The 13,062-nt window shown below is 40.5% G+C and overlaps 1 protein-coding gene across 1 annotated transcript in view; it reads left to right on the plus strand.

Moving 5' to 3' along the window:
- The window catches only part of LOC118411811 (cadherin-23-like), a 96,121-nt gene that overhangs the window by 30,651 nt on the left and 52,408 nt on the right, over positions 1–13,062 (plus strand). Inside the window, exons 23-25 of the mRNA XM_035814297.1 lie at positions 538–1,269; positions 7,603–7,704; positions 12,836–12,991. Of these exons, the coding sequence (XP_035670190.1) occupies positions 538–1,269; positions 7,603–7,704; positions 12,836–12,991 (990 nt within the window). The remainder of the gene's footprint in view (positions 1–537; positions 1,270–7,602; positions 7,705–12,835; positions 12,992–13,062) is intronic.

The following is a 13,062-nucleotide window of genomic DNA, read 5'->3' on the forward strand; positions in this document are numbered from 1 at the left end:
ATAGATTACCCTGCAGATAAAGGTGAACTTGCGTTACCGTAAAATCTGCCCACTCAGGGGACCAATGAAATCTAATCTTTGTGGACAGGTGGTCACTATAGAGTGAGGATTTTGATGCTTCTTTCAATCTAGAAATTTGTAAGAACGATTGCACATCGAGAATAAAAACTGGCACACACAACTATAATAATTAAAGTTTTTTGGTAATAAGACTCTCAAGTGGCATCTGCCAGAATGGGGCAATTCTGTCTGGTTCACCTGTGTACAATACAGCACAATGTGAACCAGTCAGAATTGCTTTGAGGGAGTTGACAGACGGTCACCGAAACATCAGTGGAATAAAGCTGTGGTTGAATGCGTAGCCTGGTATATCCAGCTGTATTGTAACTCCCAAGTTTCTTCTGTCTTCTCTGTATTTGCGGAGAGAACAGAAGAGACACGGGAGCTAGCTATAATACATCTGGATACCAGACTAGTGGTTGTGCAAAAAGAATCTCTTTATTCTGTAAGATTAAGTTGTTTTGTCACCCCTAACAGGTAAATGCAACAGATGAAGATTCGACAACCAATGGTGACATCCTCTATGCCATCACCGGGGGAAACACAGACGACGCTTTTATAATCAACCCTCAAAGCGGCATCATTCAACGAGGTGTCGTGCCTCTAGACCGGGAGACCCTGGATGGGTACGTTCTCACCGTGGATGCCTACAATGGCGGAAAACCGGAAATGCGGTCGACGGTGAGGGTGAACGTTCGGATCCTGGATGTTAACGACGTGTCACCAGTGTTCACCCAAACGCAGTACGGGCGGCTGGGTCTGCGGGAAAGTGCGGGCGTTGGGACGTCGGCCGTGCTCGTGCGCGCCCATGACCCTGACCTTGAGCTCGGAGGACAGGTGGATTATGGGTTTGTTTCCGGGGATAGAGGGAAATTTGCCATCGACGAGAGCGGCCTGATCACCACCTCCGCCGAGCTGGATTTCGAGAGCTGGCGGAACTACACGATTTCCGTCTACGCCAGCGACAGAGCGCCGCCGTACAACACGGGATACGCAACCGTGGTGATCGTTCTGGCAAACGAGAATGACGAACCGCCGGAGTTTAACGCTGAACACTACGACGCGGCTGTTTCCGAGAATGTGGACGTCGGCACCAGCGTGTTGCAGGTCTACGCCACGTCACCCGATAACCTGGCAGCCATCGAGTACCTCTTTGACCCCAACACAAATGAGGAGGTCCTGCGCAGGTTCAGCATCAATGGATCTACAGTAAGTACATTCCATCTTAGTTTACTTAGGCCGCTGCAAGTTGATCGTATGCATTGCCCATAATGGTTACAAATCTGTGGAAAACATGTTTATCCTTCATTAGGCCACACCAATTTGATTTCTTGGTTCACGGATTTGCTCGCTCCTATTTTTTGGAAATAAAAATAAAAATTACCACTCAGCAAATTTTCACCATTAATGAAACCATTCACCAACTTTCTGGTGTAGCAAATTGGCCTTTCTATTATAAGTTCCTTAAAGTGTGGGTACAGGTGCTGTTACTGTACAATAATAGTGTTTTTGTACTTTTTTCAAGCTGAAAACTTTTTTTCTTTATGTTTTGGATTAGTCGTTACCTTTACCCCAACCATTTTACAATTTTTATTTTCATTTTCATTTCGCCCTCTCGCTCCATATTTTCTGTGAAAAAATCCGTGAACCAAGAAATTAAATTGGTGTGGCCTTAGATAGGACAAGCAGTTTTTATCCACTGCCCACCCACCCACTTTCTAGGGTACGTTGGGAAACAGGAAACACAACATTTTTTTCCTAGGCCTAGTCTTGAGTGTAGCTGCCAACTTTGCAAGTGATACTAGGCCACCGCACTAGTGTCACATTGTACACTATTTGAATACAGGAATAGAAGGCTTGTTGGCTGTGATAACATGGTTTGTCACTGTCACTTCAATGCTTGTTACAACATAACGGCACTGAACTTTAATCCAACGCAACTTTAATCCAACACTTTTCAGAACCCATCTGTCAGTCAAAAACTAGCTCCGGTTTGCAAATTCTTTTGAGTGCTTTACAAGACCAGTGAGGTATACGACTTAAAACCTTGTAAGTTTGAGCTCACAAAGATCGCATGTTGCAGCGAAAAGTTAATCAATCTTCTGGTATGTTTTCATGCTGTTAATCAAGCCGTGGGAAGAGGGCAGCGATTGTAATTTCAAGCAACCCTACTCTTCGTCCTCACATTACACAATCATCATCACAGTAAATATAGTGAAATATCAATAAACTGTCCATCCAACACAACCAACATGCCTTGAAGTATCCCTCTTTAAAGTACAGGGCCAGGCTTTGTTACACAAATTCAGTGGAAATCCGAACACGCGCCATTTTGAATCATATTTCAGCACGCCCCTTCACCCCTATTTTTGAAAGTGATCACATCCAAAGGCCAGTAGGACGGATCTCACTGGCGATACCATTACAGCCCCACATGGGGGACGTGCTGTAGGGAGTTTGTACTGTGTTTTGCGGGGATATTTTTTGGGAACCATTCACAAACAACGTATTTTGCCACCATTTGCTGACCAAACAACGGATGAAAAGTTTGATAGAACGTCATAACTGTGTAGTGGAACAGCAGAACGGATTTGCCGCTGGTGGATGTATTTTCGGGCCGTGTTTTGATCGCTGCTATCAGCAGTTTACTGACATGCCGATTTGCCAATTTAACCTTGAGTAAGTGCCTGCCGATTGATACAAATTTGTCGTTGTAAATATGAAATCCATAGATAAACAGCCTTGTTATATTATTGTGTTGGATTAAAGTTCCACTGGGAATAGAATCCCAAAGGACTTGCTATCAGTTACACTGTCTTTGAAATGTTATTTTCTCGCGACACAGCAGAAAGTGGCTGACCAATGCATGTGTAGCAATGGCCGGGGAAACATAGTAAACAATGCACTAAACAGTTTCCAGAATGCGCTAAAGCCCGCTTGTTTATTCATGGTTCAGTTTAGAATTTGTTGGAATGTGTTGGATTAAAGTTCAGTGCCGTTAGAAGAAAATTTGGGCATCCATTTTTTTTACCCATTTTGTTTTTTTCACAGTCTTGCACTAAATTCTGAGTCTACAGATAACGTCATCCATAAAAATTTAATTTACTTGATATGGCCTTAGCAATGAAACCCTGGGTTAGAGTCTTCAGATAATCCTGTTAACAAGGATGAATGAGAACGGTGTAATGAGGGGTAGTGGTTCGAAACTTTTGGGATTGCCCTTCAATAATGCAGCCGATAAGATGAATATTTGAGTTTCTTAAGGCGTAATTGATTCAGGGCTTTTGGCGGTAATGGATCCACTGTAATTACTAGGCCTCATCCAGAGAGACAAAAATGAGTCTGATGCGGAGTGGTTGATAGCCAGGAGCAACATATTGTCATTACAAGAATAGGATCTTTATTGTGCGACAATTCAAAGAGACATTTTGTTTGTATAAATTGGAGCACAATTGATTTATCTTATGTCACCTTTAAGTCGATGTATGTCTATGACTGATTTTGAGTTCATTCTATCTGTGCTTTCTGCTGATTCAAAGTCATAATTTGTTGCATATTTCTGTTGTTATATTTTGTATTATTTCAATCTGGACTCTAGGAAGAACAGTGATGTATCACTAATGGAGATCAAACCAAACCAAGAAAAATTGTGGAGAATACAATGTGTGGCAACTTGTACATACAAAACAGTTGAACTACATGAGTTGCTAATATCTAACAATTCTAAAGAACTAATCTATTTTATGAATGATAATAGCTATAGTATAAACAATCAAGCTAGCAATATGTGTGCTATATTCTTGAACATTATGAAAACAACAATATGCTGCTTTAGGAAAGTATGACATTGTCTTGTTTTTGGAGGTGTTATATTTAACGCTGGTTCACCTTTATCCGAGGATAACCTATGTTCGTTGTTTGCAAAAAAACGTATTTAGGGATATGAAGTCGACGGAAGGTGGTAACAAATCGGAACATTTGAAAATATTACAAATTTGAAACCACAGTCCACAGACCTAATACTCCTAAATGTGCTGTTTTTTAAGACAACGGATAAAGGTCACCCCAACGGATAAAAGTGAACTAGCGTTACATGGCAGGTGGTGAGTGAGTAGCTAGGATGGCTGTTCTTAAGCACCCCTCCTTCCGTCCTGGGACAGAAATTTACTTGTTGGGACGGACAAAAATTTTGCTCTGTCTGTCTGAACTTCTGAAGATGTATTTTATGAGCTTAAAATGATATATCTAAGAACGAAAATCAACAACATGGGCTCCCAACTAATGAGTTGGGCGTCGGGCGTGGCGTAACTGTTAGAGCGTTCGGCTCGGAATCTATTATGTTCTGAGCTCGATCCTCACCGTGCCCCCGACGTTGTGCCTTTGGGAAAGGCACTTTACACGACCTTTCTCACTTCACCCAGGTGTACAAATGGGTACCTGACTTTGGTCGGGGAGGTAAAAGACTACCTTTACCTTCTGTCTGTACCATGTATGTGGCACTTGTAATATAAGTTACAAAAATTTGAGTGCAGTGCCACATTGTCCTCGTCTGTCCAAAAGCAAAATAGAAAAAAAAAAGAAAAACAATGAGTGGGACAGACAGAAATTTAAAGTTGGAGACAGCCCTGGTAGGTAGACAAATGAATGGGTTGCAGATTTATATACATTACACTAGGAACTTCTTGACTAGTCCTTTCAACACTTCTGCTTGCATGTTTCATTTGTTGATCCCGTCTCATACTTCTACTTGAAGACTTCATTTTCAGAACCCTCCCAAACGGATCAGACGTTCATCAATCTGCTTCAGGTTGCTTAACAAGGTTAACGTCAACACAGTTGCTATCCACGCACACTTGATTAATGATTGTGGAAGCCACATTTATTGGATTTCTTGATGGCTGTGATTTTGTGCTAGGGGACTCAGCAGGCATGCAGTAGACTTTGAAAAAGCATGCGGGTTTGCTGCAATGCAAATTTCAGTGTTGGAAGTGATTCTTTGTATGCACAGAAATCAAAGTTTTACTTCCTCACGTATTCTAACTTCATCACATGTTTTGATGTATCATTTCAAATATCCACAACCAATTGGTATCCTTGGTTTCATTGCTTCCTCTATAGAGTATGTCTGAATGTGATTGTTCCATCTGTACAGAACAGACACAGCTGTGCTAGTCTTATTTGTTAGAATTTTCAACACCGAGTTTCTCTCTCTCTGTCAGTTTACAGTTTACACGAGTTTACACTTGCAATAATTCTGCATTTGTGAACAGCTCAAGTGTGCTTGGAGGTACTGTAAATGCAGAAATGTTCGCGGTGGATTTATGTTCGCGGTTTTCAAGGTGGCCACTTCACCGCGAATTTAAAACCACCGCGAACATTTTTCCAGGGCATTAAAGTACTACAGTGCATGGTGCTACCGCGAAATTAAAACCACCGCGAAAAGTCCTTTTTCCGACTACCGCGAAATCAAATCCCTGCGAACTTAAATACATTTACAGTAGTCAACCAATCAAGAAACTATTGCTATTGTGCAAAGTGCTGTTACAGATAAGAGACCAACACTTTGAAAGCTCAATTGATTCATATATGTTGCCCATTTGAGTCTTTCGTCTAACCAACAAAATGACAAGAATACTACTGTAACAATAGGTCTATACTGACTACTTATAGATGCGTGTGCAGGTACAGCTATCGGGACACAGAGAGACCAGACCACAAAAATTAAAATTTCATTTACATCGGGCAGTCGACTAAAAAAAATTGAGGTATATGTATATCTGTTACAGTTTGCTGCCAAGACTTTAAAAGCTCAGCTGATTTGTGGCCTATTTGAATCCTTAATTCCTAGTCTAGCCAAACAAATGACAGGAAGTTCCGAATCAATTTGTACCAACTGCCAAGTGCCGCCCCGAAGTGGGAACTTTCTCGGGGGAGCGCACCAACCGTGCCTTTGTTTTATGGGAAAATTGATTTTTACAGTGAAGCAGTGATAGGTATGTATTAGTTGGTTTGTCCTGGCAGCCTCAGGTGGTATTGTTTCATCAGAGGTGGACAGGTCCCGGTACCATGACTCCCTGGAGATGGAAGAAAAGCTTACCCCTATTGTAGTGCAATTTAAAAGCTATTGTAGAGATCATTTTTGCTTATTCAAACACAATGTTGCATCTACTACTATGATCTAACTACGAAACACATGTTCACATAAGAAGAAGCTTTTCATTGTCTTATTTTTTTCCTACAGAAGATCTTTTTCAAAAAATGACAAAAAGTGCATATCACATACTACATTGTATTGCCTATTGTCAATCATAAATAGTATATACATGTAGTACTTTGTGCTGAGAATACCAGACTGTAAATTACCATTGGGGCCAGGTAGGGGTATGCTGTGTTTGACTTGTACACCTGTGCAAATACAACACATTGAAATTTACAGATTATTATCCTGTTGAGTTGGATTTTTCAGAGAAAAAAGGTAAAGTTTTAAGGTTAGTAAATGATAATTAGTCCACCTCACCAGGTAAACTTTGTCTAACAATACCTGAGATAAAGGTAGGGATTCACCTGTTTTTATATATTTTGGCTTAATTGATCCAACTAATACAACTTAAAAGTTCATTGAATTTAAAAGAAAAAGAATTATGCAGGACAGGTTCTTGCTGAGGTTGGTCGAGTGACTGGAAGCACAACATGTTCTTTCCTAGGCCTTACCAACCGGGTTAGATGCTAGAATCAGATTACCACTGCTCCATTGTTTCGCCGATAAGCATTGTGATCTATCTCCAGCCCTCCCCCTGACTTCCCCAGGTCAATATGACTCTGTGGGAACAAATTGGACATGTCTATTATCTGTAAAAGGTTGGACATTGATAATTCAACTAAGCATGCTATTTCAGGCATCGATTTTGCATCCTTTACAATCCATCGGAAAATTTTGTCTCTCGGATCAATGAGTGAGTTAGATTGATTTTGATCACTGTATTTGTGGGTATGAACAACAGTTTTATGTGTGAATATTGGTTCGATACTATAATGATTTATTTGGATGCTTACATGTAACTCTGCCTCATATGTCAGTATCTAAGATTCGGTACCTTCTTCAACTTATGTTAGATTTTTCTACATTGCTTGTGCAGAAAGAAACAATATTGCTAACGTAACGGTAGTTAACCCTTATCCACTTGGTAACCTATATCCGTTGTTTTAAAAAATGAGATATTGAGGGATATCTAATGGACGGACTTTGGTTTCAAATTGGAATATTTTCATAGCACTCCAGTATGAAACACTCGTCTGTCGACTTGATATCCCTAAATATTACTATTTTATATACAACGAATAAAGGTTACCCCGCGGATAAAGGTGAACTAGCGTTACAGACTACAGACTACACTACATATACATTGAACATGCATCTACATGATCATTTTGAAACAACTCAATCTTCTGGTATATCAATGGTATGTCAATGTGTACCAATATTTTCTGTTCCATGAATCCTCTCAAAACTTGAATAATTCAAGGTCTTCTTCTTGTTTCCAGGGCCTGATCAGCACCATTGAGGAAATAGATCGGGAGGAGGCAGCACAGTATGACATCACCGTCATCTCTACTGATGGTGGGATAGAAACAGACTCTGCTACGGTGAGCATCATTGTTTTGACGGAAATTTGCCATATACACATAACTAATAGCTTTGGGAAGCTTTCAAGACGCACTATGTCCCTTTATCAACCCGGTATATCTCACCTTGGAGTTTCGTTGTCACGTGATGACTGATAAACATTGTCACGTTCAGGGCCCAAAATTCATTTTTGAGATTAGGTGCACTGGTGCACCCAGGTTTAAAAATTGGGTGCACCAAAAAAATTTGGGTGTACCACTTAAATTTACGTAATAATATAATAATAAAACGTAGTTACAAGCCATCAAATTCTTAAACAAGTACCATAACAGACATTTTTATCATCTTTCTAACACTCAGATGTCAAGAATATGAAGTATACTAGTATTTTGATATTTTTACATACAATGATACATAAACATAAGAAAATATTTGGGTGCAGCCTGTACACCCACAGAAAATAATTGGGTGCACAGCTCCAATTTTGGGTGCACCTGGGTGCACATGCACCCAGTATTTCGAGCCCTGCACGTTTCAAGACACAGTCATACACAGGTCTGAGATAGTGGCGCCCCCTGTCCCTGTTCAAGGTGCTCTGTTGTTGGCGGACCTGGATGGCCTCCCTTACACCCCTCGTAAACCAGTCGGGATCAAGTACGTTAACATTGTCCCAGGCTATCTGTTCAGTGCTGTTCTTGCATTATTGTCGTTGTCTCCTTGCTTATCATGACTTCAGCTCATTCAGCAATTGTTATTCTTGTAACCATCCCCCAACATTGAGAAACAAGAGTCTGAAGAAATACTGCATATTTGTTATGTATCCCTGTCCACAGTGCTGAAACAAAGGTAGTTGTTAAAACAGAAACCAGGGAAACTTTGAGAGAGTGTCAAAAGAAATACTGCATACATGTTATGTACCCTCGTCCATAGTTATTTTCTCCTATCCTTGGTGCTGAATGATAAATGGCAGTTAACAACACAAACTCATTCTTTTTTTAAATGTTGAACAGCCTTCCCTGTGTTACTGCTATTTTTCCAGTACTGGAAAGTAGAACTCAAGCTCTAATAGACTTCCACACAGGCGGTACTGTTTTGTACAATATATATACATGTATATAGCTTTCCACTTGAAAGAAATATTATCACTTTTGAGCTTCAGTGCAGTTTTGCAAAGTTGTTTGTCAAAAGTTTACAATTTCTGTTTGTAATTTCAAATTCTTTTCCCCATGCTGAGTGGCACCAAAGTATTTCTGACAGATGCAATAAACCTGCTATGCTGACATGGAAGTGAACACTCCCTCTAATGATGTTGTCCCTGACCCAATGTCAGATGGAAGCCTCAACTCTGACCTAGATTCCCTAATCCCAGTTCCTATATGATATAACAGTTATTTGGTACATTTTCCCAGACACAAATTGATTTATTGCATTTCATGTTCCCCTTGCCTTTTTGCGATTAATGGCCAAAGCAAGTTTATTCGCTGGTTCTTGAATTGAAAAGTGATAATGTTGAAATCAAAGATTAATGTGAAAACTGAGTCAGGTTTTGCCATCGTGTGCACATTATTTTTGGGTTACAATTTTTTATGTCAATCCCACATTTTCCTGTTAGCTTCTTGCTCAGTTCTTTGGTTTTATGTCACAGACACAGGAAAATGATCTCAAGGAATTGTCCTGCCTTCCCAGGGCAGTTATTTGCTTGTTGGACAGAAAAAATTCCCTGCTTCATCCAAAATATCAGAACTTTTGACATGTAACTGACGAAAATGTGTTTTTGTAATTTTTTTTTGCATGATGGATTCTGCAGCAAAAAGTAGGAACGTGGGCTCCCAAATAATGAGTGGGACTGAAAAGAAATCAATGCTAGAAACACCCCTGGCCTTCGATTGATTTATGGCATTTTTTGCTCCCATTGCTCTTTGCACTTTAAAAAGGTCCTCTGCAAATTGCAACATTTCGAATGATTGTACCTTGAAGAAGGGTCTGTAATGATGTGGACCACTGCAGATGGTATTCCAAGCATCGTATGACTTTATCATCAGGTGCCCTTGTGTGAAAGTAGTCTTGGTCTTAAAGAACACTTGTTTGTTTGATCAGTTGGACCCCTGCAGTGCTGAGTGGCACAAGGAGCAGCAACTTGCCTTGCTGTATCAGTACCAGGGTATATTTCTGCTGGTTGTGAGATCACGTGGCGTAATCGGCAGCATATTGGGCTCAGGACCAAGAGGTCCCGGGTTCAAACCCAGCTGTGTCACCGATCTTGTGCCCTTGGAAAAGGCACTTTGTATGACTTTCCCCACTTCACTCAGGTGAAAATTAGTACCTAGCTTTGGCTAAGGACGTACCTCAGATAGGACATTAAATGAAGACTGTGCCTAAATGATCAACATTATGATTGCAGGCACTGAAGGCAAGAAATAAAGAAAGAGAAAGCCATTTCCCTTTAACATGAAGAGTACAGACTCATCTGCTTTGATAAAAGACCAATCATTAAATGGATGACCACTGCAAATACACCACATGTGTTACAATGGGAATCATACCGTAGACATGGCTTCAATGCCATATTTTACCCCTGTACTCCATATATTATACCTTCTCAGTCAATATACTCTAGAAAGCTCACTTACCCAGCAGCCATCTCCAGAGACACTGGGATTGACACTGAGGACCTAGGAGCAGCTATGAACGACCGAGCGCTATGGAGAGATATTGTGCAACACCTTACCCTGCCCGGCAGGGACGACAGATGATGATGATGATGTATATAAAACATTGTGTACACGGATGACTTATGTCACATTTGGGATTCCCCCCTCTTGGAAACCTGGCGCAATGCCTATATATAACTGCATTATTAAACATAACCCTTCTGTCATGGTTTTTAGTGTGTCTACTCTACAAGGCAGTATATGAAGGGACCTGCTGTCAAAACATATGCTGCAAGCTAAAGGTTGTTGTATGAAAATTTCTGTTGCAATTGATATTGTTGGAATCCATCTGCCTGTAATTGACTTTGTCTTCTCGGTACCAAACTTTCACGGTCTGAGAAAATTTAACTGGTTCTTGGAACTAAATGTTCACGGTTGCAGCAGGTGTGTGTAGAAAAAGACTCTTGTACCATTTGTTGTCGGTAATGATAAATTCACATAGCAGTCCTCACCGTGAAAACCGTTAACATAAAAGTACGATGAAAAAATCAGGAATTACAGTATTAGGCAGACAGGGTGGGTAAGGCGACCCGTCTGCCTGGCCTGCACTTGACATTTCAAGATGAAATGCATTGCTGCTATTTAGCAGGCAATCATTGACCCTTGCATGCCACCAGATCAGTGTTAATTTGCTGATTTCCTAGTGAAAGAACTACCTTACTGGGCACTTTCATTTTATTTATTTTACCAGAACATACAACTCAGGTCAGACTAGACACTGACCTCAGTAGAAAAACTTAATGCCATTGAGAGACAAGCCCCGCCACCCCCCAAAAGCTGAACAGACGGCATCTGTTATTGAGCCATTTGATCTGCCATATGGGGAGATAAGGGTGATAGCTCATACACAAGCTGGGTAGCATCTCACAATGGATCTGCCTACCTTTATTACTCCCATACTGAGCAGCTTTAATTAGAAGTACTTCGTCAATGCCATCACTGGAATGGAGTCATGTAATGCATTCACAGTTCAGGGCCTTTGTTTGTTCAGACCCTTGTAGTGTTTGGTAGAACATAGGGCAGCAGGTTTCCTTGCTGTCTTTTTTTACCCTTTGTTGATTAATATAAGCTCAAATCGGCCAACAAGCCACTTTTCATTGAGGTGATGAGGAAAGAGGTAAGGGTCAGAAAAAATATATATTATTAAGAAGTATAGCAGGTTACATCATTTAAAGTCCTAATAAGTCTTAACACATATTTTACACGTATAACAAAAATGGTAGTCAGAAAAAAAAAATAGTGAGTACTGCTGCGTGATTCAAGTCTGTTTGTTTTGGTTGTTTCTGGTACATTAAGAGTCTTTTAAACATATCTCTGGTGAAAGATTGTTCCAGATGTTGGGTTCAGTAGCAGGCCCCTCTCTTGAACACAGAACTACCATTTTACGTCCCTTCCAAAAGATGGTTGCAGCCTCAACCAAGATGCCCTTCTCAGAATTGAACTGGGGTCTCCCAGATACCAACTAGCTGAACCCAGGACATCTGTGAGGCTGCTATACCAGTTGAGCTACAGGGACATTCCCTATCACACACATTTCAAGCCACGCAAATTTGATTGGTTGCATCTTGGATTTAAATTGATAATGCTGAATTTGAAGCTTAACATGAAAACTACTTGGTGGTAGTTTTGTTGCACATAGTGTAAAATATACTTTCATACATGTATGTCTTACTGAATGTAATACAGGGATGTCTCAAGGACTTGTCCCTCTATCCAGAGAAATTTGCATTCTTGCCATGTACTTCTACTGAATTTTAGATTCCCTGACCTACATGTAGATAGGAACAAGCCTGTTGTAGCTACATTTTAGCTGTCAATGTTGTCTAGTACCATTATAGATTTGTCCTAGTTTCTGCCGCGGTGGCACTGCAGGTGCCAGATCAATGTTCCTTGAAAATGAACACTGTTCTGTTGATCAAATCAATGAAACCGTCTATGTAGAGTCCAATACACACTACATCTTACAGTAGAAGGGTACAGAATAGGCCATATCTAACATGAGTGCGTACACATTTAACGCAGTCTATGAGTAAGTCTCTTTTTTTATTGATCTGTTGGAGACTTGAAAATCACTTAATAATTAGAACCAAACGACTTAATTTGGTTGGTATTTGGACTTGATATTCAATTGATATTAAAATAATGGCCTCAAGTGTTGTGGGCAGAAAGGGTTTATGGAAAAGGCCGGACTGTGCACCAGACCTGGCTACCTGGGCTGGCTATCATGTCAGGCTGCTCAGATACCCTCATTCATAGCTCCAATTCTTTTTTTCACTCACATACGCTACTTTGGGGCGAGCCTAATGGTATTGTATTGTATGCGAGATAGAGAAAAACGTTCTTCACTTTTGAAAGAGATTTGGTATTGTATGCGAGTATAGAGAAAAACATTCTTCACTTTTGAAAGAGATTTTAGATAACACTGTAATTTCTTTCCCAGGTATCCATAGTGATCTTGGATGAGAATGACAACTTTCCAAAGTTCAACATCTTTTCCCAGACGGATGTGAGCGTGACGGAGGGTCCCCTGACACCGAACGGTTCGGACATCGCTCGAGTCATTGCCAGGGACCCTGATGATGCGGACAATGGAAGGGTATGGAGCCATGGATATCTGTATCTTAATCTATATTATAAGATATAAGTTTAGTGCAAGTTCTTGCCTGA

This window comes from Branchiostoma floridae, chromosome 3 (assembly GCF_000003815.2).
Source record: "Branchiostoma floridae strain S238N-H82 chromosome 3, Bfl_VNyyK, whole genome shotgun sequence".
Classification (NCBI taxonomy): Eukaryota; Metazoa; Chordata; class Leptocardii; order Amphioxiformes; family Branchiostomatidae; genus Branchiostoma; species Branchiostoma floridae.